This window comes from Alexandromys fortis, unplaced genomic scaffold, assembly GCF_014885135.2.
Source record: "Alexandromys fortis isolate MF-2015 unplaced genomic scaffold, M_Fortis_MF-2015_v1.1 scaffold_26, whole genome shotgun sequence".
Classification (NCBI taxonomy): Eukaryota; Metazoa; Chordata; class Mammalia; order Rodentia; family Cricetidae; genus Alexandromys; species Alexandromys fortis.
Window position 1 is genome coordinate 13,310,017 of NW_026067894.1, and position 27,572 is coordinate 13,337,588.

The 27,572-nt window shown below is 47.9% G+C and overlaps 1 protein-coding gene across 1 annotated transcript in view; it reads right to left on the reverse strand.

Moving 5' to 3' along the window:
- Positions 1–27,572, reverse strand: part of Csmd2 (CUB and Sushi multiple domains 2) — a 549,310-nt gene that overhangs the window by 419,215 nt on the left and 102,523 nt on the right. The window contains exon 3 of the mRNA XM_050156211.1: positions 9,138–9,250. Coding sequence (XP_050012168.1) covers positions 9,138–9,250 — 113 coding nt within the window. The remainder of the gene's footprint in view (positions 1–9,137; positions 9,251–27,572) is intronic.

Sequence of the window (27,572 nt, forward strand, 5' to 3'; positions counted from 1 at the left end):
TTTTTTTTTTTTTTTTTTTTTTTTTTTTTTTTTTTTTTTTTTTTTTTTTTTTTTTTTTTCCACTCCTGAAGCACACCACAACCTGTTGCTGTAGTTTCTTTGACAGGGAAACTATCAGGTATCAGGAGCCAAACATGAGGTGAGTTAGGCACTTCCCACGGCTTGGCAGCGATGCTCGCAGCCCCTCGGAAGAAAGAGGGTCACCCAAGGGTCACCAAGAGGATCTGAGAGGTCCAGTGTCTTGCTGCAGGCACATCAGAGAAAGGGCATAGTCGTCCTAACCTGGATCTCCTTGGCACTAGCCAGGGGTAGGTGTAGATTTCCCTCGTGGGACAGAGCTAGTGTTGGCTGTACGGTGACTCTGTACCCATGTCCCAACTATGAATCCTCCTTACATCCCGCGGAAAAGGGGGTGACCACCTCTGCTTTGCAAATACGCTGTGTGTAGGAGTCAGGCGAGTCACCTGAGGTCTCCCAGTTGGTAGGAGGGAAGTCTGGGCAGTGAGCAGCCCTATCTAGCTGCGGCCAGTGTTCTTAACCCACCCCAGCGTTCTCAGTTCCCAGACACAGCAATTCACAAAAGGAGGGGCTGCTTCTGCATCTGTGTACCTCAATGCCCTCCGGGAGGCAGTCTGGGGCAGCAAACCACGTTGAGTGGATGAATGAGAGAAGGGGCATAGTGAAGTATGGCGTACAACTCCACCACTGCACACGCTCCTCCTACCCCACCTCTCAGCACCAGCTCCTCTGACCCCCTCCCCCACATGATGACAGGGAAGTGGCCAGGGCAGGGCTAGAGCTACCACAGTATCATATGACAGCCACCCCACGTGAGAAAAGCAAGGGGCATGAGAAATGATCTGTGCGCTCAAAGAAGACATGGTATTGAAAGTCATCCCAACCCCCAATGTGTGGAGCAGCGCCTTACAATTTATCTCAAAGGTCATAACTCTCATGTATTAATTTGCTAATTCGAAGCCCTGATTAGAAGGAATGTTTCCGCTCTCGAGGCAGAGCCATGGAGAATGGACTCAGGTACTTAAAAGGCGCACATTGGTCTTTGTGCTGAGAAAATGGACACTGGTCACCTCTGCCCCTCAGGAACCTGTGCCCTGCTGCTTTGGCCCGGAATGACCTGAATGGAGCAAATTGCATATTCAGACTGCATATCCATATAGCACCAAATGGCTTCCATTAGCCCAATTTCAAGATATCTGGATAATGCCCCAGAACTGGAGTCTCTTTCAGGACCAGGAAATTGTCTGAGAGAGCAGAGCTCCTGGGGAGGGGAATCAGCTCTCTAATTGCCAGAAGGAAGGAAAGTGGAGGCAGATTGGGGCCCTAATGTCCCGGGCTCCAGCTCTGCAGCCCAGCTTTCTCAGGAGCTCAGTGGCACCATGATGTCACCTTCAAGCTACCTATCTCCGGGAGACACAAAAGCACATGTCGTCCCTGCGCTTGCTCTCACGGGACTGCCATCTCCAACTCTCCGGCCCTGTTTGGGAAGGCAGAGGTGCCATGGCTGACCTGCCCCTGGCCCCCTAGCAACGGAAGCACACCCTGCTGGGATCCTGTGTGAAACAGCTCTCCTTCCTCACCCACCCCTTTGGGAGGATGGAGAGGGACCAAGGGTGCAAACAGGGACTGTGAAATGAGACTCCAAAGGCTGCAGTCAGTAGTTGCTCAGTTAATGCTAGAGCATCTACCGCCAGCTTTGTGATGTGTACTGCCAGCCCTTCTGGGCTCAGATCTGCAAGTGATGGAGGGCGATATGGGGAGACATGGGGCGTCTGTGAACTCTGTGGACTAATATTGTGTTGGTGTGTCTGTCTGTCTGCCTGTCCGTTGGTTGCTCCAAACTTGTAGGGACTCATGAACTTGCCATAAGACCCTTGGTTGAAAAGCCAGCATCACCGACGCAGAAAGTGGCACTGATGTCCTGGCCTTGGCCTCACTGGCTCCAGGGTGCTGCATGGTAGGGACTGCACCCCATCCCTGGCCAGCAGGCCAGCTTCTGGGTGGGGCCAGGAGTCCTGGATGGAAACTTCGCTCTGCTTTTCCTCATGAGAAGCCACAGTCAGACTCTCCGAGTAGAGCAGCTGGATAGATGATTTCTTTACGTAAACAGCTGGGTGAAGGATTTTATGTAAATTCAGGGTGAGCCTGGGACCGGGTTCTGCGGGGCTGGCCTATTTCTTCTGTCTCCTGGAGAATTTCAGCCAGGTTAGGTCAAGATGAGAGTGACTTAGTCAGGGAGATGGCAGGGAATGGACACTGACCAGGTGCGAGGTCTCGAGCCAGGTGTCTCCCGTGACCCTTGCATCCCCCTCAATCTTCGCCGTAGCTCTACAGAGCTGAGTGTTCTTAACTAACGTCCAGGATGAGAGATGTTCTCAAATAGTGTCTGTTTCCCAGGTTTGGGCTACTTCTGTGTACCTATGAGGAACTATGGGGACAGAGCCCTCGTGGACACAGAAATGACACTTGTCTTGTGCATACTTGACACACAGAGTCTGAAGGTAACGGTACGCAGTGTTTCTGGAGCGAGTGTCTGAGCTTAGGCAATGACCTGTCCTACGATGTCAGGTGTGGAATTTGAGCACGTGGTGTCAGCTCAGCGCTTAGCCGGTTTGGCACACTGGAGTCGCCCAGATCCTTCATTTAGACAGACTCCATCCAAAGCGAGGGAGATGTCGACGGGTAAAGTGCTTGCAATCCCCAGGGCTCGTGTGATAGGTGGATGCCACAGTACATCCTGTAATTCTACTCTCCAACAAGAGACGGGAGGCAACAACACACGCCAAGAAGTGGACACTGGAGGCAGCTCAGCCTGGTGTAACACCGTGGCCAGACAGAGACTGTGCCAAACAGGGTGGAAGGTGAGGCCCCCACACCCGAGGTTGTCCTCTGACCTTGGCATGTCCGTCTGCATCACACACATGAACACACACACACATACCCACATCACACATGCACATATGCATGCACAGATACTTTTAAATAAGCACTCTTCTTGTAATAGCCATACAGGGCTGGAGCACAGAGAAATGAATAAGTTGCTCGAGGGAAGGGCGACCTGAAGGAGGCGTAGGATGCCAGGAATCCAAAAACAACCCAAAACATAACCCCGAACCCAGGCTCTTCGGCCTTGTCCTGTGCCACCTCGCCCATGTGATCACCAGAGAGTTTACAAAACTAAGAGTTCTCCATCCTTCCCGCTTCCAGGTGGAGTTAGGGATGGGGGAGGACAGGTCTGGGTTTTGAGGACTCCTCCTGCACTTGGATGGGGAGCAGCCAAGACCAGTTACACTGAACAAAGAAATAGCTCTTTGGGGATCACCTCTGTTGAATAGATCTAAACTGACCCAGCCCCAGCTCTCAGATAGACTTGTCTTTTCCAAGTAGCAGAGTGTCTACAGGATATTTACATGAAGGTCAGCCATGACAAGCCGGCCTGGACTTTACTCTAATTGGCTTTCATCTTTCCTTTCCCTCCCTCCTTCCTGTAGTACTAGGGACTGAACCCCCAGGGCCTTTTCACATCTGAGGCATTTGCTATAGCGCTGAGCTACATACCCAGTCCTCTGTATCTTTTTTCCAGGCTGACCTGGAATTCACTCTGTTGCCCCGGCACACTTTAAACTTGGAGATCCTCCTGCCTCAGCTCCTAGGGTGCAGGGATTGAAGGCCTCCACCAGCCTGGTTCCTCACTGACATGTCTGATGTGCTCACAAACACAATTTCCAGCGTGGGATAGACACAAACAACTTCACACTGTCCTTGAGTGCCTTCTGAGAATGCTGGAAGTGTGAGGCCTGGAGGGGAGAGGATGAAGCAAGGGAAGCGAGGCCAGAGGCATCTGGGGGATGCTCTGGGTCACACTGGGGAAGGTCCAGGCTCCACACCTTCAGGGACCGACACAATAAACATTACTCTCATGCAGGGAGACAGTCACAGACTCCAAGCCAAGTGTCACTCACCTCCAGGGGGGTTTAAAGTAAAGAACAAAAATAGTACAAAAGATCAGAATGAAGATTTGGGGAGTGGCCTCAGTTGGTCAAGTACAAAGAGCTGAGTTCGATTCCCAGAACCATGTAAGAAGTTAAATGTTGTAGTGTGTGCTTGGAATCCAAGCATAGGAGCTACAGAGACAGGAGAACCCCTGATATTTTCTGGCCAGTCAAACAATCTCAGCTGATGCTAGTGAGAGACTCTGTCTCAAAAACCAAGAGGGGTAGAGACTGAGGACAAACTCAGGGTTCATCTTTGGGTGTATACACGAGCACCTATACACACAGGCACACGTGCACACACATACACATACGAGAATAAGATGAACTTTTAAATGAATATTCATCTGATCTTGGCATGGGGAAGAAAAAAAAGCCTTTCTGAGCACGGCGCCCAAAATAAATGTCATCAAAAAAGTTTTTTAATTAAAATTTTAAATTAGTGACATATAAATTAAAACTGCTACACATCAAAAGAGAAGCCACCACATTAATATCCTTAATATGCAAAGGAGATAAGAAACATACTAACAGCCCCAATGGAGAAGTAAGCAAAAACTGGGACAGGCAATTTAGAAAATGATCCACAAATGGCCAGTAAGTGGTGACAGGTGTTCCACCTTCCCTATCATCAAAGAGACGTAAATTGTCACCGCAAATGAGATTTCATTTTCCACCCATTTGAATCAATGAAACTGATTTAAACCTCAGTAGCACTCAGGGTAGGCAAGGTGAGGGGAAGCGGGCCTGAGCCCGCCATGCCTGCTACCGCAAACATGCATGAGGCTCTCTTTTCCGAGGTCACACTGGACTTGCCAGCCCCTTTTGGCTCAGGCAACTGGCCTTCCAAGAATTTATCTGAAGAAGATAATTAGATGGGGCCTTAAGTTGGGTAAACACGGGTGTTCTTTATCTCAGAGTGAGCAGATGATGACTGGTTAGACAATTATGATGTGTGCAGACCCCCATGGCTCCCTCTCTAATGGACCTTGGGAAGAATGGAGGGCGTGGGCTGCCTTTTATTAACAGGCCAACTTCATTAGCTGGATTACAGAATCGCAATCACATCTCCAGATCCTGTGTGTGCAAATGTGTGAGTATGTGGTATGCACACGGGAATGACACAGGGGAGGCTGGACCTGGACACGGGCAGAGCAGGTCAGGGCGGCAGAAACGAAAGGAGGAGCAGGGAAGATAGAAGGAAGGACTCTTGGGGAATCACTTTCGGATTTGGGGCTGGAAATGAAGGGTCTAAATGAAGCAAATTAAAATGCAGACTGCTAAATAAAATTTGAATTTTAGATGGATAAATTAAAAAAAAACCTTCTAGTCTGGAGGTAGGGAGTCTGGTTCAGTTGGAGAGTACTTGCTTTGCACACACAAAGACCTGAGTTTGCTCCCCAGGACTGTGGTTTAAAAGCTGGGTACGGCAGTGCATGCTTATAATTTCAGTGTTGTGCGGGCAGAGATCTGTGGTTTCATGGGGCTCTCTAGCCAGTCAGTTTAGCCTATTTGGTGATCTCCAGGACAGTGAGAGACGCTGCCTATAAAACCAGCTGGATGGCTCCTAAGGGAGAACACCCAAGGGTGTCTTCTGGCTTCCACATGCATGTACACCCACACATGTGTACACTTGCATACACATGAACGCACACAAATGTTTAGTTCATGTCTATCCCACAAAGACCCTGAGATACATCAACACTGAAAATTATTTCAACGTTTACTATCAACTATTTTTCCTGTGACCCCCACCAGACCCTGGAGAGGACATTTGCTGACGCTGTGGGGTAACCCAGGTCATCTAGGAGGAACACTGGAATTACGACAGCCTTTTCTGTGTCCTGTCACTGTCTTAGCTCCAATCCTCTTACCTGAGAAACAGACTTTAGCCTCTCCTTTACCCAAAGAGTTTTGCGGGGCTCAGAGTGCAAGACACAGGTCTTTTGTGACAGAGGAGTATCATTAAAACCCCTGGCCATCAAGTCTCCTTAAGCAGCACTGTGCCCATCCCCACCCCAACTTGGCTTAGCTGGTTACATCTGTAAGAACGAGATAGGAAGGCCTGGCTGCAAACTTGTCGTGGGAGATTAGAGTGGAAAATGTATGTAAAGTGCCTGGCACACAGTCAGCACTTAATACACACTGATCCTCTTCCCTTTGGTCCACGCTCAGCCCACGCTCCTGCCCCCGAGGATTACACCGCGAGCACCCCTCTTCTCTAAGAGCTTGAGGAATGGCATTTGATCTCTGCCTTGAAGTAGTGGCTGTCACTTCACCTGCTTTCACCTTCCTCCCAAATCCCCAGCCACAGTTCAGTTCCTTATCTTGGCTTTCCACACCCTGGGGGCAGGGTGGGGGGGAGGAGGAGGATCAGACTTGCTTTGATACCAGACAGGCAGGATGCCAGCCAAGAAGAGCCACTGAGAGCAGCGCCCTGATGCCATTTGGAAATGGAGCAGGTGGCACAGGGATGGAGAACACGGAGGGAAAATGGCAGCTGGAGTCATGGCATCGTGACAAAGGGATCTCGGATCTGCCTGATGATGAGTGTGTGGAATGCTCCCTTGACAGAGGAGTGGGGCAAGGGTCAATAGCGCAGGTGCTTTCCTCAAGCCTTATGAAGGTCTGGGCTCAGATACACATTCAGAAGAGGTGATGAACAGGGACACCATGAGGAAGTAGGGCTAGGCTGGGACCCCTGTGTCCCTTACTCCCAGGGTCTATCCAGGTACTGCTCTAGTGTCACCAACGCAAACAATCTCTCCAAAGTCACCCAGTACGGAGGCAACAATAACCAGGGATTTAAGACACCGGTGCTGATGGGAAGGTGGTGGGGATGCAGTAACTTAGGATAAACACTGGAAATCAGTACAGAAGTTCCTTTTAAAAACTAAAAATACAGCTACCATATGACCCAGTTATGGCATCTGTGACTTGTCTTTGCCCAAGGTATGCCAAGTGAGCCTTCTGCAGAACCACTTGTATATCTGTGTTTAATACAGCACTGTTTACATCAGTCAAGCTATGGGGACAGCCTAGGTACCCATGGGCACATGTATGGATAAAGAAAGTGTGGCATACATCCATAAGAGGGTCATTTATTGGGTCATAAAGATGAATGAAATTGGTGGAATTGTGTGGTTTGACTGGGAAGATGGCTTAGTCAATACAGTGTGTGACATGCAAGCATGAGGACTTGAGTTTGAACCCCAGCACCCACATCAGCACTCACGCGTGGGGTGCACGTACAATCCCAGCTCTGGAGAGGCTGAGACAGGTGGCTCGCTGGGGCTTTATGGCCAGTTGCCCTATATTCTGTTTTGCAAGTCTCATGTGTCAGTGCATTCAAAAAAACAGGGTACACAGCTCCTGAGGAAGAACACCCAAGGTTGACCTTTGGCCTCTATGTGCATGCCCAAACATGCATGTGCACCAAATACACATATGCACACACATAAACAGGTGGAACTGGGGATTAGAGTATTAAATAAAATACCCCAGGTCAGGAGACAAATATTCCATTTTCTCTCATATGTAGAACCCAGATTTTACACACACACACACACACACACACACACACACACACTCACACTATGAAAAAATGGAAGTATACGGGGGCATTCTGGGAAGAAAGAGAATAACAGTAAAAGATTTTGGGAGGCGAATATGGTCCAAGTATATGATACCTGGGTATGAAAATATCATGATGAAATCCACTCCTTCGTACATGAATATACATTAATGAAGAAAATAAAATGAAACTTTGAAAGAGAGTTCTCTCGAGAAGGAGCCTGAAGCGTAAACCAGGGAGAGATTATTTGTGTGCAGAACCAGTTAAAAGTACAGCTAAGATAGCCAAGGTCACAGACTGGGAGCAAGCGCTCACGTTTTAAAGCATGAATCTCGGGGGGGCCCTCAGTTGAAAGACGGGTGTGTGGAGGTTAGGGGCTTAGCTGAGGCTCCGGTCAGGCCAGGAGCCCTCAGTTAAGGGGGATGGAGATGGGTCCAGACTCCTCAGCTGAAGTGTAATGTAGACAGGGCAGGAGCCCTCCGCTCAAAGCCGGCACAACACACGCGGGAGCCTTTGGAGGAGTATTTAGTACAGAGATCTTTTCAGAAGTCCTTAATGGATCCAGTTACCGCCATCAACAATGTCCCCGTGCCTCTCCCAGCTGGGTTACTCCTGCCAAGGAGTCAGACCCCAGCCGCCACTCTGCCTGGGGTACTCCTGGCCTCTCAGACAGCAGTAGGATCGATTTCCAAGTTGCTGCCGTCTCATTCAGGAATGCACCACTTATACTCTGAGTTCATAAAGGTGGGGAAAGGAGGAGGCTTTGGAGTAATTGGCATGCTTTATTGGGGTGTTATGTCATCGCTGTTATTAATTATCATTAACAGTCTTAAAACACGCCTATTAATGATCTCAACACAAAAGCATGGTGCAGGTCTTAGCCAAGAGCAGCACAATTGCGTATTAATGAGATGTAAATTTCCCAAGGAAGTGACAGAGATGTACAGGATCCACCTTCTAAACTAGCGTAATAAAGATAATAATAATAATAGTGGCTAATCTGAAGATATTAGTGTTAATTTGGATTCCAGCACTGTCTTTAAACAGACCACGAGAAGCAGAAATCATTTGTACAGCTCAAGCCAAGAAGCCCCAATCCACACTGTTAACGAAGAATGGATTATTCTTCCCCCAATAACACGAACCATCCTCTTTGCCGCGGCTGTGCTAAGCACTCTCTGCTGCGTATTTCCTTGTACTTAGAATTTATGTCTCTCTTATTTTCAAAAACGAATCTGAGCCGCCTCATGGAACTAATCCCGATACAGAACAGAGTTCAAAAACTAAAAACACACCAGAACTAGTTAAACGGGGCAGAGAAGAAGACATCCCCAGGACCTCTTGATAAACTAGGGCATCTGGGCTGGGCAATCTATAAGCCCCAGGAAGGAAGTAGCGGCTGCAGCAGTAAATGAGTTACTGGTTATTAACTCCTGTCATTAGGCAGGTCCAGGCTTGGATCTGCGGATCCAGTGTCCTAGGCGGGTGCCCAGACCTGCCTGTGGCTAGGATAGCACCTCGGGCGCCCTATGGTCGCAGTGGGAGGCACCTACCTTCATAGCTGGCACGGAAACCCTGGGCACTGACTGCATAGTCGCTGATGAGGCTCAGGGACAAGGTGCTGGCCGCGCTGACTATGGTGGCAGGTAGCTGAAAGCCGGTGAGTCTGAAAAACAAAGAAGTTTGAATGAGAAGAATGACCTCATCAGGAAACTGCACACCTCTTAAGGATCCCTTAAGTACCTGCTAGAGGCACAGGAGAGCTCTAAATACTAGCAGTATCGGAGCTGGAATATGGCCAGTGTGTTGAAGGCTTGGTGGTGCTCCAAGAGATGAAAGAACTTTTAGGTTGGTGTGCTGGCCAGTCTTAGGTCAACTTGACACCCTAACTAGGGTTATCTGAAAGGAGGGAACTTCAATCGAGGAAACACATCCATAAAATCCAGCTGTAAGGCATTTTCTTAATTAGTGATTGATGGGGAGGGGCCCCCAGCCCATTGTGGAGGGGCCATCCCTTCGCTGGAGTTCCTGGGTTCTATAACAAAGCAGGCTGAGCCAGCCAGGGGAGCAAGTCAGTAAGCAGCACCATTCCATGGCCTCTGTATCAGCTACTGCCTCCAGGCTCCTGCCCTGCTTAAGTTCCTGTATTGACTTCCTTTGATGGTGAACAGCCATAGGCAAGTGTAAACCAAATAAACCCTTTCCTCCCTAACTTGTTTTTCTGGTCATGGTGTTTCACTGCAGCAATAGAAACCCTAACTAAGACAGAGGTGGAGCCTGGTGGGAAGAAAGTAGTTGATTGGCTGCGCTTTCAAAGGGGAATGTTAGGGCTCTACCCCTGCCGTCATCAATCTAATGGCTTCACACAGATTAGGCCAACACTCTACCATTGATCCATACCTCGTGTGTGTGTGTGTGTGTGTGTGTGTGTGTGTGTGTGCCCGCCCATGCACACGCTTCCTGTCTGTCATAAGATGAACAGCTTGCCCCCAGCTACCATATGCTTCCTTACTGCCAGCCCCCGATCAACAGGAACACAACTGGCCATGGACGGAAATGTCTAAAACTATGAACCCAAATCCACTTTCCCTTCCTAAGGTGACTCTTTCAGACATGTTATCACAGCAAGGAGAAGCTGGCTGACAATGAGAGGTGGGAAAGAAGCCCAAACTGCAGGCAGGGGGAGAAAGTTCAAGGGCAAAGTGACCCCCAGCAGAAGAAGAAGACTGGAAACTGTTTTCTGATACAGAAAAACAAAGGGGCAATTCCTCAAAGCCATGACCTGGATCCTGAGTGGGAGGCCTGCCTCCCGTGCTGGTGGTTTGTGGTTTGTTTTTTCTTTCGTTCTTTTCTAGTTTCATCTCCTAGTGTCTCCCTTTCTGGCTGATGTCCTTTGAAGGCCTGAGTGAATTCCCCGATGGATTTACAACTGATGGCTGCCCTCAGACAAGGTCTGTTCACATACTGAGAAAAATACATACGACTCCTAGGAGCAGGGTGTGGGTGTCTCCTATGACTGTTTGTTCTTAAAAAGGAACAGCTACCATCTTATAGAAATAAGTGCTTGTTAATATAAAAGAAGAAAGCAGAGCAGATAAAGGACCCAACACCATCTAGCAATCATCACTCTTGACAGTTGACATTCAAAGAGATGCGAGGATCACCAGAGGAGACCATATTCCATGAGATGACTTCACACAGAGTGGATCGTGCTGGGCATGCTTTGAATAGAAAAAAATGTTTATGTTTTATTTCTAAAATTTACATAAAAAAAACTCAGGTAAAAACAGGGGCATTGTTGAGCCTCAGATGATACGTCTTTAGCGTTGAGTCACTTTTAAAGTCTTCTAAGGCTTAAAATATGACATTGGACACACACAGTGAGACTTGTCTTACAATACCTACCACTCAGGAGCTAAGAGAGGAGGATCACACATTCTGAGCTGAGACTATCTCAAAAAAAAAAAAAAGAAAAAAGAAAATATTTATGTACTTATGTACTTACATTATTTATCTATGAGTACTGGATACCAGGGACACATTTAGGACACATTTTCCCATCATTGGTCATCCGTGCATGACAGCTCCCACCAGAGACCTGACTGTGCGCAGACTGGTGTGAAACTGCTCCCTCCGTCTTTTGTTCATCTTTGCCCTCCAGCCCCTTGCTGAGACTCACCCTGCCTCCTCCCATCCCGATGAAGGCACTGGGAGAGGATTCAAAGTGGTAGCCTGGATGTCTGTAGATTCTCAGCATTATTCAACAGCCACCATCGCTACACATCATCTGGACCCTCAAGGCGTCCCATGAAAAGCTTTAGGCTCCAGCGAGTTAAAGAACATATCGGTAACAGCAATTGTAAAAAGTCCCATGCTGGATGAAACCCTTAACCCTCCCACCATCACAATCTTGTAAGATCAATAATAACTCAAAGGAAACTCGATAGAATGGGAAGGGTGATTGGGAAGGGAGAAAATATGTCTCAATGTATATCTACAAGCATAAAGACATCTAACAAAGCCTCCCTACCCCAATCCATATCCACATTCCCAACACACATACACACTTATGCAGACACTTGTGCATGCACACACATACACACATGCACACATATGCATACACATGTGCACACATACACGTGTACACACATACACACACATGCACATGTGGGTATTATGCATGCACATACACACATACACACGTTCATGTACACACACGTACACACATACATACACATGTGCATGCACACATGTGCACACACTTACACACATGTACACACGAGTATGTATGCGTGCACATGCACACACATATATACATACACACATGCACACACAGCTATGTATGCACGCGCACACACATATACACACATGCAAACACAGGTATGTATGCATGTACACACATACACACGTTCATGCACACACATACACACATGTGCATACACACTCTTTTTTTTATCACCTATATTACAAGGTAACAAAGCTTTAGAAGCCCATTATCAGGGGGAAGGCTCTTCTCAGAGGGACTTGCTAAAAGAACTTCTTTTATTTCTCCCTGTCCATCATTCTTCCCGGGAGCAATCCACAACATGGAGTTCTGATTTGTGCCCACTTTCTCACCAACCACTTTCAGGGACTGGTGTGGAGAGGAGGGTAGAGCTGACATCACCCTAGCAGGGACACCCTGAGTCCTTCTATGTGGTTTGAGCCACAGCTTCTGAAAGCCTTTTATGTTTGGACTTAAATCAGCGCAACAGAAGCTTTGGACCGCAGCAGTCTTTTATCTTAGCCGAGCAAATGATATCACCACACAGAGATAAACAAAGCTGAGGAGTAGGCCGGGAGACAGAGGCCTGACCACAGAGCTGCTTGCACGCCCATCCGCCAGCCTCACTCCTCGGTGCCCCCTTACATAAGCCAGTATCTCTTCTCTTCTTCTTTCTTTCCCTTTGTTTGGTCTCAAGCTAGTTTGACCTGGGCTTCTGTCTCTTAAAATTGATCAGGTACAGTCACAGCATGGTACCCAGCGGCCTTAAATGTCAACTGGGTGAACTCCATGAAAATTAAAAGCCTGAGTGCGTGACAAAGGCAACGGTAAAGGGTGAAGAGAACCCAAACTGGGAGATTATGCAGACCACATGTCTAGACTAGAAGGAGCGCTTCCAAGTCAGTATGTGAGAACGAAAAGGCAAGGGACACGGACACACAAACCCTGAAGGACGATCGCGATGTGGAAAACAGGGCTGGAGAGGCAGCTGAGAGGAAAGGCACTGGTCCCGGATGCACACGCATCCTGAGTTCTAGTTCCAGATCCCATGTTGGAAAGGGAAAAGGGCTGGGCATGGCTGGCATATGCTTGTGAGCCCAGCAATGGGGAGGCAGAGATAGGTGAATCCCTGGGACTCATTGGCCAGCCAGGCTAGTCTATGCGGTGAACTGTGGGCCAGTGAGAGACCTTGTTCCAAAAACAGATGTAGCGGGTAGAGGGGCTAGGGACATGGCTCTGTGAGTAATGTGCTTGCTGCTGCACAAGTGTGAGGACCTGAATGCAGATCCCCAGCACCCCTGAGAAAGCTGGGTACAGCCGATCGTGTCTATAATTCCAGTGTTAGGAGGCAGAGGCAAGAGGATCTAGGGGTTTGCTGGTCAGCCAGTCTAGCCAATCAGTGTGCCCCAGGTTCGGTGGGACCCCATCTGAACAATAAAGTAGAGGGGGTGGAGAGGCAGCTCAGCGATTAGGAGCCCTGGCTACTCTTGGAGAGGACTCAGGTTCAATTCCCAGCACCCACATAGTGGCTCACAACTAAGTGTTTGTAACCCCAGTTCCAGAGGCTGCGACACTCTCTTCTGTGCCCAGTGTGCAGACATATAAAACACGCACACAGTGAAATAAAAATAATAAGAGTTTAAAATTTTTTAAAAGGTGTAATGGCAAATGCTAGAGGAAAACCCTTGGTACCAACCTCTGACCTCAGCATGCACATCTGCATGTGCGCACACATGCATCCTACATGCAGGCACATACACCTCACAGGACATGGAATGAACGACTGAATGGATAGTGGATGGCACCTGAGGATGACATCCAAGACTCTCTTGAGCTCCACGTGCATGTGTTCACACATACATGTGCAACTGTACCCCTCAAGTCTGCACACACGGAGAGACAGAAACAGACAGACACACACATCCAGAAAACTTAAAAAAAGAAAAATAAACTATGAAAATCAAATCTAGAAATTCACTCTTCAATTCAGTTTATGAAACTGGCAAATATCTAGAGTTGGCAAGGGTTAAGGAAACCCGGTTTTGCAGTTATTAAAATAAAAGCCATGACTGCAGAAGGCACATTCTCTACAAATTAAATGAAAATGATCAGTTACCTCAAAAGCACACATTCCCATACCTTTGCCAATTCGATTAACCTTACAATGATTATGCAAATTGAACTGGTAGCCTTAAAACTCTCTGAAATGGGGAGGGCTGGAGAGACATCTCAGTGGTGAAAAACCGGATGGCTGTATGTAAGACCAGCGTTCAGTTTCTAGCACCCACTCAAGAGGCTCACAATTGCCTGTAACTTCAGTTCCAAGGGATCCAACACCCTCTTCTGACTTCTATGGTCGTCCTCAGACACATGGCATAGACTCACACAGATACACTCATACATATAAATAAAATAATAAATCTTTTTTAAAAGGAAATTACTTAAAAAGAAATATCCAGGACTAGATAGATTCACTATAGAATTCCACTAACTGTATCAAGACAAAATAAACCCCATTCTACTAGGCACAATCTCTTCCAGACAATGTAAAGGGGAAAAACCCTTCCAAACTCCTCTGATAAGGCCAGTATTAGCCTGAAACCAAAGATAGCACAAATAACAAAAATCAAAGACCAACAACACCCCTATGCATATCCACCTCCTAAGCAAACTATGAGCAAAGGCAATTAAGAGTAATTGCTACCACGACCAAAGTGGGGTACTCTAAGAAGGTAAGGCCATTTCAACATCTGAGAACAAGTTATTAGCACTACTGTACTGGCTGGCTAACAGCAAAAATTCCTTTGGCCATATCAACTGAGGCAGAAACAGCATTTGACAAAAATTCAACATCTCTATGCTTGAATGACATATATTCACAAATAAAGGGAAACTTTTTTCAACTTTGTAAAAACCATTTGCAACATGCGCAGCCAATGCCTTTCAATGGGGAAAAACTGAATGCTTTTTCCTGAGACTGAAAACGAGGTAAGGATAGAACAGTCCAATTAGACAATAGCAAAATAAAGGAAGATATTTACCAAAACAGATACATAGATGGCAAATAAGTATGAAAAGGTGATGACTATCTTAGCAATTTATGGAAATTAAGACTCACTGACAGGAAGCCTGCTCTGTGCCGTTATCCTAAGCCAATACAATTCTTAAGTGTGTTCTAAATAGTTTTCTTATACCCATGGCTAAGTGTGGTTCTTGCACTTCGCCAAAGAAACTTCTTTCTGCAGCAGGTGGTGACAGTTACCGAGATCTGCAACTGGTCAAAAGGCAGAGAGCAAATGACTGCCCAGTGCCCGACCCCAGCGGACGCCTCTTGCAGCACAGCCCCCACACCTGCGGCTTAGGGCGACTCCCCAAAGAGTGAGCAGTGTCTTCTGCACAAGACAGGAAGGCTGCACCCTGTCTCAGCCGAACGACTGCCTAAGAAAGACCTGCATGATGGCACCATCAGCTGGCATGCCAACGTGGAAGACAGAAAATCACAAGGCCTCCCTCTTGGAGGAAGAGCTGCGGGCAATCAAAGGCTGCGAAGGGAGGGAAAATCAGTGTTCCCCAGGGATGAGCCACTTGGTAGGTTAGCCAATCCCAAGGGGTCAGCCCTAAACACATGTACATATGAGCAACATTAAAGAGACATAGGGTGTGTATGTGTGTATACATGCATACATATTTATGTGTGCATATATATATCAATAATAATTGAAGAAGAGGTCATGAATTTGAAAGGGAGAGGAGAGACACAAGAAGGCTTAGAACAGGGAGAAAGAAGGGTGAAAATGATGTAAGTACTCACATATGAAGTTCTTAGAATAAAAACAAAAAGACCCAATGAGATAAGGGCGCCTATGTATTTATACAACTAAAATAAGACCATGGCTTATGCGATACCGGGAACATAAAAAAATTATTTTCAGTTCCTCTGAAAATAATTCAGCAGTTTCTAAAAAGAAAGCACTTCCCATACAGTAGTTACACCAGGCAGCAATTGCACCCCTGGATACTTAACTTGGAGACATGAACTTATATCCACACAGAAACTTGTGTGTGGCTGTCCACCAGAGTTTCGTTCATAATGGACCAATTCTGGAAACAGCCCTAACGCCCTACAGTAATAGAGACCTGGTTAAACAGACTGCAGTGCCGCCCCATAGAATTTTCCCCAGCAGCAGAAGGGAATGAAAAACTGAGACGTGGAGCCCATTGGGTACACCTCCACTGTCTCAGGCTCAGTGGGGAAGAAAGTGACCCTCGGAAGACCAGAAAGCGTGAGACTCCAAAGTGTAGCTCTCCTCTTGTGGTGGAGGGGAACTAACCGGCTCTGATACTCAAGTCCTATCCTCACAAGTCTTGGTTACCACTTCCTCCCAGTGATTCCAGTCTCTGGCAACTGGGTCTCAAACTCTCTGTGTACCAAGTGTGACCTTGAACTCAAGATCCTCCTGCCTCTGCCTCCCAAGTGCTGGGATTACAGGAGTACGATGTGGGCTGCGTGCAGCATTCTTGAAGTGGCCAAATTTGTGGGATGGAGAAACAGATGGTGGGAGGAAGAGGGTGGGGTGACCAAGAAAGGGAAGGCACTGGGCAGTTTTTGTGTGATGGAGCAGGGCTGCATCTTGGTGGCTTGTGAGGGTTACAGAATCTATTGTCATAAAAACGACACCGCAGTGTTACTGGTAGGTTCTCTCTAGACCAGTCTTTCCAGGTTCTTGGCATCTTGCTCAAAGAACTGACAAAGTACAAACAAACAGTAAAGCAGGAAGGGAGTTTGTTCAGAAGCAAAGTGGGGCCCAGGGCAGATGGGCTGCAGGAGAGCGGTAGGCACTGGGTGACAATTGCAAGGACCTAGTTATTTTCCTTGGGAATCTAACAGGAAAAGGGTTTGTGGCTATGAGTGAGGTATAGGTGGTTTCCCGTTTTGGTTGGCAGGCTTGGATTATATAAGCGCTTGTTAAGCGTGTATGGATTTCCCGTGATGCACTTCTTTAATCATGTGCTTGCTATAAGATGACAAACAGAGAATTATCCCTAAAAGTCCACTCAGAGGACATGGGTTTTCCTTACCGTGTATTCCAAACCAGCCTAGATTGGATCAGCCACGCCCCCTAGTGTTGAGTTTGGTCACAAAGGTGCAGTTACTAGAGGCTGTTTCCTGTGCTCAAGGTAGGTGGCATCCCAAGGATAGCTTCAAAAGGAAGCAACTGTGTGTGCAGGTTAAGCCCAACCTAAGTGTAGGGATATCTTAGGGTCCCAGGTCCCTAAGGCATCCCTACACTTGCCTGCCTCAGAAGTATACACACCTGTTGCTTGAGCATCAGCTGGCTTTCATTTTATTCCAGACAGGTAAGATGTAAGCAAGACAGACGTCTGATGGCCTCTCTGTTCTATCTTTGCAACTTGCTAAGAGGTCATCATGGTACTAGTGTCTTTTTTTGTTGTTGCTCTGGTAAAACACCTTGACAAGCGCCACATAAGGGAGCAAGGACGTATTCAGATTTACGCTCAGAAGCACAGCCCATCACGGCAGGGGAGTCAAGACAGCAGGAGCTTTTAGCAGCTCTTCCCACTGCACCCATAATCAGGAAGCGGAGAGCGAGGGATGAATGTTCGGCCCATGGAATGACGCCGCCCACAGTGGACATGTCTTCCCACTTCAACAATGTAAACAAGACAGTCCCTACAGGTGTGTGCAAAGGCTCATTTCCCAGCAGACGGTGGATTTTGTCCGGTCAATGGTTAATACTAACCAGCACAGTAATTATTTCAAAATTAAAACTTAAAGAATTATATATGTGGCTCACATTCTATCACTGAATCTTTCATTGGATCGGATCTAAAATTAGTCTCTCTGGATTAGATCTTGAACTTGTAGTTGATTCTTGTCAGGCCCATGCTTCTCCTTCCTTCTCTGAGAGTACCATCTGGGCTCTGACTGGAAATGGACGGGCCCCAGACACAGCCAAAGCCAGACATCTCCACTCACTTGGACTTCAGTTTCTTGTGATTTTTCTCATGTACCAGAAACTCCGCCCCACCCTCAATGCCGGCATCTGCCGGTGAGAGATTTCTGCTGGATTCTCACCACCAGTGAGGCTCAGCCACTAACTGGCTCTGATCTCCTGGCTCCACCCCTATGGCTCCTGTTGTTTCTTCAAATCAGCCCAGTTCACAGCAGCTGCCACAGATCCCTTGAATGATGCTGCTGTGTCCATTTTAGAGACTCAGCCAGGGTCGAGCCTTGTCCTTCAGTGACAAAGAGTGAGACTTTTTTTTATTTTAATGACACAGAGAAAACAGCTGTTATGAATCAATGCGAAATGTCCTCCACAGGCACTTGTACTTGAATATTTGGTTTCCAATGTGGGGGTTTAGAAGAAAATGGCCCCCAAAGGGAGTGACACTGTTAGGAGGTGTGGCCTTGCTGGAATGGATGTGGCCTTGTTGGAATAGGCGTGGCCTTGTTGGAGGACAACTTCACTGTAGAGGCAGGTTTTGGGGTCTCATATATGCTCAAGCCATGCCCAGTTAGAGAGTCCACCTCCTGCTGCCTGCAAGTCAAGATGTGGACTCTCGGCTCTTCTCCAACACCACGTCTGCCTGCACACCACCATGATGATAATGGACTAAACCTCTGAAAATGTAAGCCACCCCAATGAAATGTTTCCCTTTATAAGAGTTGCCATGGTCATGGTGTCTCTTCACAGCAATGGAAATCCTAACTACGACAGCCCCCAACACGTATGTTGCCTGGGAAGGTTACTGGAACCTTTGGGACACAGGGCCCAGCTGTGACAGGTAACCCCAGGCTTCTGGAGCCAGCCTTCGAAGGTTACAACCTAGCCCCGTTTCTGGTGCTGCTTCCTGATCTACCAAGGTATGAGGAGTTCAGCCACGCTCTTCCACTACCGTGGACTCGGCCACGCCTTTCTCACTCGGATGGACTGTGTTCCTTTTAAAATCCTAAATTGAAATGAATCCTCCCCGCCCTCAAGTTTCTGCTGTGCTGTGGTATCTGGCTACCACAATGAGAAAAGTCACCAACACTGTGGGGAACTTCCAGACCACCAGGGTTCTTCTTGTGCAGGTGCCTTTGGGAATGGCATTCCTCCACTGTGCGGAAACTGTGAATGTTGGTCCCCAAGTTAGCTGCACAGTGCTCCTGCCCTGTCCCTGCAGGTTCCTAGACCCTGGCTCCTCGGTAGTTCATTGACACAAGCTGAGAATAGCTAATGTACACTGTCAACAAACAATTACAGCTTTATCACTTGCAATATTTGGAACTGCGGCTTGCTAGGCATTTCCTCTAATCGGGTATTTACCAGCACTCTGCTGCTTCACAGGGATGGTAGATAATTCTAGCGTGGAGCACTCAAAGGAACTAACGCTGGAGCGGGGGAGGGTTAAAGCTCCGATAACAGGATACATAAAGTATCCTTTTCCCTCTTCCTCTACTTCCCCGTCCCCTCTGAGGTCAGTTCTGGACTAGCTGCTGACCCTGAGGCCAGGGACACCATCATGTTGCCTGCTGAAAAGAGGGGATCAGAGCTGTGGTCTCTCTAATCTCTGCCCTAAGTTAAAGACCACACTAAAAGGCTGAGAGGGTCCTTCATCAGCAGAAGCCACAGGTAGAAGAGGCACATGTCACTGCTGGGATCAGTCCTGGAGACTCTAAAACGCACTGCGGGTTCTACAGGTGAGCATGGCCAGACTTGCAAACTAAGTCCCTGTTTCCATTTATGGCACCTGCTCTCTCTCTCACTTCCTCAAACCCTTACACAGTCCTGTCCAGAGTAACCGAGAGCCTTGGAAACTGGCAATTTCCCGGCCTCCAAACACTCCTAGTTCAGAACCCACCACAGCTTTCGGCAGTGTAAGAGCAGAATCCCTGATAAACGCCACACATCGGCCCGACTCATTCCCACTCCCTTCCCGTCTCTGATCCCTCCCATTTTCTTTGGCCAGGGGCATTTCAAGGGTTGGGAGCAACGGTTTGTCCATGGCATAGGCACTAAGGGAAGAACAGTTGCTGTTGAGCATTTTAAGACATAATGAAAACGACTCTAAGATTCCACTTACTACCATGCATGCACAAACCAAATGATGCCACTGTGCTCTTCCCGAGTCGCTCTGGTCCCCATTCCTGTACACCACTGGCTTCCGTTCCTTCAGGGTCCACGTCCCAGTCTCAAGATACTTGGATATGCTGCCCCCTTCTCAGATGCTCTCTTATCCCCCCCCCCTCTCACCTCACAGCTGTTAGCTAACGAAGTCCTCTACGTCATCCCAGTCTCATCCCAGAATCTCAGCATTACTCCTGGACACAGCATCTGGGCCTTTCAGACTCTATTCTATATGCATAGGTCCCTGCGGAAGTCTGTGGACTTCTCCACCAGGCATCCTTGAATTTCTATGTTTTCCTTCCAGGCCCAGGGGAGTGAAGCCTTGCATAGGTATGGCCTGGCTGTGACCTGGGCTTTAATTGTTGAAGTATAGGGAGCTGGGAGCATGCTACATCCTGGAGGGAGTTTTTTTTTTTTGATTTTTTTTTTGTTTGTTTGTTTGTTTTTTTTTTGCCAAATTCCCCTCTGGTCCTTGCTGTGGCGGTACTGGACCTTAGTCCCCCTAGGATCCCTGGATTGTTCCATGAAACAGAAAGCTAAGAAGCACTTTCCAGAAGACACGGCCAGAAAGAAGTGAGCTTCGGTGAACTGAGCCATTGGGGTGGGGATGTCTGTTGGCGTAATGCCAAATGGAGCTGTAGTATTACCAAGTTCAGTGTGGTCAACAGATTAAGAGAGACTGAAAACAGAGTCTGGAGTCAGGCAGTGTGGCTCTTGTCTGTAATCCTAGCACTTAGAAGGCGAGGGCAAGATGACTGTTTCCAGTTCAGAGCAGCCAGTGCCACATGGTGAATTAAGGACAGCCTGGGTTACAGAGTGAGAAACCATCTCAAACATCCGAAAGGAAGAGGACAGGGTCACTGTTGTACGTGCCACACGGGGAGTCACTGGAGTCTATGGGAAGCAGAGGGCTCAAGAAGGGTGGGGCCAAGACCTTTATTGTGGCTCACAGTGAAGGACAGGCAAGTGAGACAAAAGCTTGCTGGGTCACACACTCCACAGGCATGATGCAGGCGGTGGGATCCAAGCCCTGGGGTTTCACTTGAGAGCGTAGCAGACTAAGCAGCTGGCTTTGGGATGGCTGCCTTGATAAAAAGCACGGCTCGGTTTTTCTGTCTGACATCAGCAAGCCTTGCCCCTCCCACCCAAGATGTCAAAACATCAGAAAACCAAAAGATATGATTAATGGCCACATCGTAACCTGACCTCTCCTGACCCAAATCTCATTTTCTTCTAAGCACTAACCCCGGGCATCAGAAGATGCTTAGTGCGGTTGTTTTATTCGGGTCAGGTCTTCCTGAGCAGACTGAAGATGCCAGGAGTATTCTGTCAACTCTGCAGGGAGGCTTTTAGATGGATGGATGGATGGATGGATGGATGGATGGATGGATGGATGGATAGGTGGATGGGTGGATGGGTGGATGGGTGGATGGGTGGACGAATTTACTATCTGCGTTTCTATGGGTGGTCACAAAGTCTCACAAGTGTCTGTCCTAGAGGTATGGCCAGCTGGGTGGTGAGACCCTCAGATGTGGGCTTGCTAGAAATACCCCTATCCATGAGGTCAGAAGTATCTGGGAGTTTACCAACCAATTAGGCTAGCCAAATCCCTACTTTCCAGGAAAAAAAAAACCGAGGCAGAGAACAGGTGAGGAAGATGCCTGAGGTTTACCTCTGACCTTGATGGAGTAAGGCTGATATCTGAGAATGACCCCTGCCATGGAGTATGCCGAGACATCACGACAAAACAGTCTTGAATATGGTCTTCCCCAAAATACTCAGGAAAGAGAGACTTTATAAACCTGTCATGAAGTGGGGTCAGAAGAAAGTGTTTGGAGAGAAGAGAGGAAGTCAGGAAGTCTGCTGGAAGATGGGGTTGCTACAAGTTTAGGGGGCAATTGAAGTGATGGTTATTGCTCAATATGGGAAGGCTGGGGAGGACCTAGTACCTAGCAGAGCTGCTCCCCAACACAAGTGGCAGGGTGTTCACTAATTAAACAGAGACTTGGGGCCGCTGGCCCAGGACTTTTCAGAACCACACAGAAACAAAATATTTCTGAGGCTTTTAATAAACTAAAATAGGGACCCAGGGAGATCAGTCAGTCAGTAAAGCGCTGGCCTTGCAATCATGAGAACCTGAGCTGCATCCCCTAGAACCCACAAAAAATAAATAAATCAAGCACGGTGGCACACACTCACAGTCCCAGTGCTGGGGAGATGGGGCCGACAGGCCTGGGGTTTACCAGCCAGCCCAATCCATGAGTTGCAGGCAGAAAGCCCAGGTCTCAAGAAACAGGAAACAGGTAAAGAACAGCTTAGAAAGATGCCTGAGGCTTATCTCTGACCTCTTCATGCATGTACACACGTGCTCATGTAAATGCACGCACACACACACACACACACACACACACACACACACACACGGCCAGCGCAAACTTTTAAGGCAGGAATGGATCCTAGGCAATAGCTTCCAAACTCTACTGATTACTTAACTCTTCGTACATGCTGTGTATTGGGGTTCTGTGGAATCCTCTCTGGGGACATGATGTGCCCAAGGAAGCCAGGTCAGGGGCTCCAGGCCATTGCTACACTGGCCACGAAAAGGTTGCCGCTCGGAATCTTGGGAATCTTGAATCCAGAGCACCTGTTTGGAGATCTCAGGCCCTGGCAATAAAGGCCTTTGTCTGAGGGTCATCTATGCACATCACTCCTCTTAACTTAAAGAGTCCAACTAATATAGAATTATCTAGGAGTAAACAGTAATATAGCCAATCAGGTCTTTATTGAATGGGTCTTATTTAAGCCTCTTAGCACATCAAACAATAATATCCAGAAAAGTCATGTCAATTGACCTTGGGAATAAAAGAGCAAATGCAGGCAAATCTGTCGGACTGAGAGGCTTTGCAAATAGTGTTTTGATTTCCCAGCAGCTCCACACCAGACAGCAGCCACTAGTTAGATACATAAACCATTCAGCTAAAAACAGAACTATCATTATGGATATCATCTAGTAATTTGCAGGTAATTGATGGACATTAGTTATAATCACACACAATACACAGACCCCCTCCTGCACCCCTGGAGACTCAGACTCTCCCTGGAAATCCCCATCTGCATTTCATCAAGAGCTTCCCAAACTGGGAAACTTAGAAAAAATAAGGCTTCCTGTGTGTTTTAGTGAAACCTCTTGGAGTGAGACCCAGAGAAAGCAAGCCACAGAGGCTAGAGAATTTCTACATTAGCCAAGAGACCACTAGCACTATTGATTGTGGGGTCCTTAAAGTCTCCAATGATTACAATGGGGAGCAGCTGAGTCTGGGTCTGGCGGTGCCCCAAGAGCTGAAGACTCTGATACTGCTGTTTGATGTACTGAGAAATTTAAACTCCCATTTTCTCAGGGTGAGCTGGCGCTGACCTGGTTCCTGCAGAAAAGGCAATTGAAACCCCAAAGACTTTCCTCCAGTGGACCCCAGTCTCTCCAGAAGACATCTCCTGGTTCTAGAAAGCTCTGCGGTCAGCCAGCCACATGGTGCATCCGTCTGGAGAGTCCAGGATGCAAACACTAGGCATGCTTGGATGCAGGCGACGGCAGCTTCCGAGCCCCTGTGCACTCTTCTAGGCTGTGTACTGACTTCCGAGCCAAGAACCGGAGTCAGAAAATGCCCACCTGCTGAGGGCTAAAAATAGGGAAGCAGTGGTGTTCATGCAGAATGCAAATGCACCAAGCACAGGGACTTTCAGAGCAGGGGTGTGTTCCAGAATCCTGCAGCTCCTAGGCCTGCCAACCGTGTACCCAGGTCATGGTGCAGAATGTCATTCAGGGGTGTGAGCAGATTTCCCCGGGAAGGTGAACAAATCAGATCCCAAACAAACTTGAGCTGTGGCTCCCAACCATTATGACCAGGCCTCCCAGAGTGAAGCTGGGAATTTACAAAGACTCTGGGATAGTGTATGTCCCAATCAGTATTTGGGTATTGTCAATCAGCACTTCTCTTGAGAGTTGAAAAAAGAGGGCTGGTGGATGGCGGGGAGTGCAGCCTCATCAAAAAGTTATGTTCCATCACACAATGTATCTTTGCAGAGCTGTGGACTTGGGCTTTGCTATGACACGGAATAGATGTCGTGGGATATTGGGTGGAAGAGGGTAGGAGGCCGGCAGTCTCCAATTCAGTTCTAAGAGTGGAGATTCTGAGCAACAAGGACATACCTTCCACTAGTCAGTCAGTCAGTCAGTCAGTCAGTCAGTCAGTCAGTCAGTCAGTCTCTGTGTGTGTGTGTGTGTGTGTATGTTTGTATGTGTGTATGTGTTAGGCATGGATACAAGTTCGTATATGCATACATGTGTGCAGTATTCAATCAGTTGCACATGTGAATGCACGCATGTGGAAGTCAGATGTGTTGACATTGGCTGTCTTCCTCTAATACTCTCCACCATAGTCAAAATCATTTACACTGATTTAGTGTATAAGGAGAGGCAAGTGCATGCCATAGGTGCACACGTGGAGGTCAGAGGACAACATATAGGAGTCAGCTTCCTCTTTCCACCATGTAGATCCCGGGGAACGAACTCAGGTCATCAGACTTGGTGGCAAGCGCCTTTGTCCACTGAGTCATCCCACTAACCATCCACCATAGTTGTGAGACAAGGTCTCTCACTCAAGCTGAGACTCACTAACTTGACAAGGCGAGCTGGCCAGGAGTACTCCGGTCGCTGTCTCCGCAGTGCGGGGATCAGGCATGACAACCACGCTCAGGGTTTCACAGGGGTGCTCTGGGTCGGAGCTCAGGTCCTCAGCCCTTGCATGACAAGCACTTTACTGACTGAACCGTTCACCAGACTCAAGTCATAGTTACTAAGAATGCAAATGAAATCTTTCATCTTTTAATTAGTATTTATTTTAGCTGCTATAAAGTTTTTCACACACACACACTCACACTGTTATCTGGTTCTAACTATTTAGTATGTAAGGCTAATAGACTCCTCCTTTGACCCATGGAGTACCATGGGACAATGGCAGGGGCATTATTGGTACCTTGGATGAAGACAACTTAGGAACATTTGCACTAGTGTTCTAAAGGCTCTGAGAAGTCCTGCCGCAAGGATAAACACACAGTTAAAACAGCAGACCCTGTAGGGCTCTGGCATGAACAGTCGTATTTCTGGCATCAGCTTGGGAAGGCTAAGCAAGAAATTGCCTGGGACTTGCTCTATGATCGGATAGAGTCGAGAAAAAGGCCCGAAGCCGACCTATTCCCATCGGTAACATTTAGTAATTTTTGCTCGTAGTCATTCATGCAACAAATATTCACTGTGCGCCCGATTAAATGTCATGTTCTATGCTTTCTTCTGAGGGTAGATATTCACAAGCCGTCAGTGTCCCTCCAGGAGTACATACTCCAAAGGAAGCATTTACAGGGCCGGGGAGCCAGCATAGGGGGTGAAGTGCTCCCCAAGCACCAAGACCTGAATTCAATCCTCAGCACCCACATACACACCAGTATGGTCCTGTGCCTATAATCTCAGGATTGAGAAGGTGAAGACGGAAGGATCCCCTAAAATCACTGGCCAGCCAACCTAGCCAATCAGCAAGCTCCAGGTACAATAAGACACCCTGTCTGAAAAACTAAAGTGAGGAGCAATAGAGGAAGACACCCAATGGTGACTTCTGTCCTCCACACATGCACACCTCGGCATGTGCAGTCACATAGACATGCATAACACACACACACACACACACACACACACACACACACACACACCACATACATAAAACCAGCCACTTCCCAACAGCACATTCTCACCGCCCTGGACCAGCCCAGCCCATCTCTCTCCTCTGTCATCGCCATCGCCTCCCAAGAAGTCTCCTTATTTCCCCGTCTGTGTATCTACAACCATGCTCATCGTGGTAGCCGGCTGCACCATCTGAAGTCAGAGCACGCCACTTCCCTGCTCAGAACTCTCAAGGCCTTCCCTCTGGTTTGGAATAAAAGTACAGGTCTTGATAATGCCCTAAAGGTCTCTCTTATCCCCCCCCCCGCTTCCCCCTCTCCTTCCCTCCTTCATGTCACAGCAGCCTCCCTTTGCATTCACGCAAACCTCCAAGGGCCGTGGCTGCCACTCAAACACACTGGGGCAGTGCCTGCTGCAGGCTCTCACATTTGCTTCCCCGCAGCTCTCTGCAGCCACCTTCCCCAGCTGTGTGCTGCTGCATTCCTTATCTTCTGCGGGTCTTGGCTTGTACATCACCTGTACCAAGAACATTGAACACTACTCTGCTACACGCTGGAGACGTCCTCCTGTCTGTCCTCTGGCCTCTGAGCTTCCTATCCTGTGTCTTCTCCAAAACAATGACCAAAATCCGAAATGTTCTCAGACTGATCCTCACTTAGATATTTTTATGGCTTTATTTATTTATTTATTTATTTATTTATTTATTTATTTATTTATTTATTTATTTATTGTGTGTGTGTGTGTGTGTGTGTGTTTGGGGGGAGATGGTATGTGCATGTCACATGTCATAAGTCAATTTGTAATCATCAGTCTTCCTCCACTATGCAGGGACCTGTGGATTGGACTCTGGTTATCAGATTTGGTGACGAGTGCCACACTTAATTACCCGTCTCCCTGGCTGTCACCCTCACTTGTGCATCCACTTTACCAATGAGAACATACATCTGTGAGGGAGGAGATTCGCCATTGGCTTAACCGCAACACTGAAAACAGTGCTGGGCACACCGACAGTTGCCGACTAGTGTCTTTACTGTTGAGGACTCCGCCATCGTGCCACCCAGGGAGTGCGGTGTTAGGTGGACCCAGGGGGCCTGACCTCACCCCTGGGTAGGATCTAACATTGATCTAACAGGGTAGGATCAGGCTACCCTCTAAACAACATGAGGAGCCACAGCACAAAAGGGAGGACACTTCAAGCCGAGGGATGGTGCGCGAGGGAAGGGGAGAGAAGAGAGCCCAACTTCTGTGTAATTTATGAAATTGTTCCACAACCCATGACAGGAGAACAAATGGCTACAACCAGCTGTTCGTCCTCATTTGTTTACCATGACTGCTTAATTACCGGCCTCCCCAAGAGAGGGGATCAGTTTTTGTGGAGCCTCCTGGCAGATGTAGACATTATTTCCTTCCATGGGCGCCCGCCTGAAAAACTGACCCAACATCTGGGACAGAACCTGAGGCACAAGAGCCGTGAGAGAAGAATGGGGAATGGGGAAGAGAGCTTTGTCGAAGAGGGGGCATTGTGGTCCAGAAGCCTGCTATCTCTGCATCTGCCTTCCCGAAATCACACCCAGGGAGCATCTCTCGCTAGAGAAAGGGAGATGCTCTTTATCAGGGCTGCCACTGAACCGTGCATCACTCTCAGGAGCTCCCTGGGACAGGCGATGATGTGGGAGTGTCATATATCAATCTGTTGATTTCATTGGTTAAGTTATAATAAACCAACTGCTTGGCCTCAGCTTAGAACATAGATGGGAGGAGTAAACAGAATAGAATTCTGGGTGGAAGAGGAAGTGAGGTCAGACTCTGCTCTGCTTCCAGGGAGAGACCCGACAGCTCTGCTGGAGCAGAGACGCCA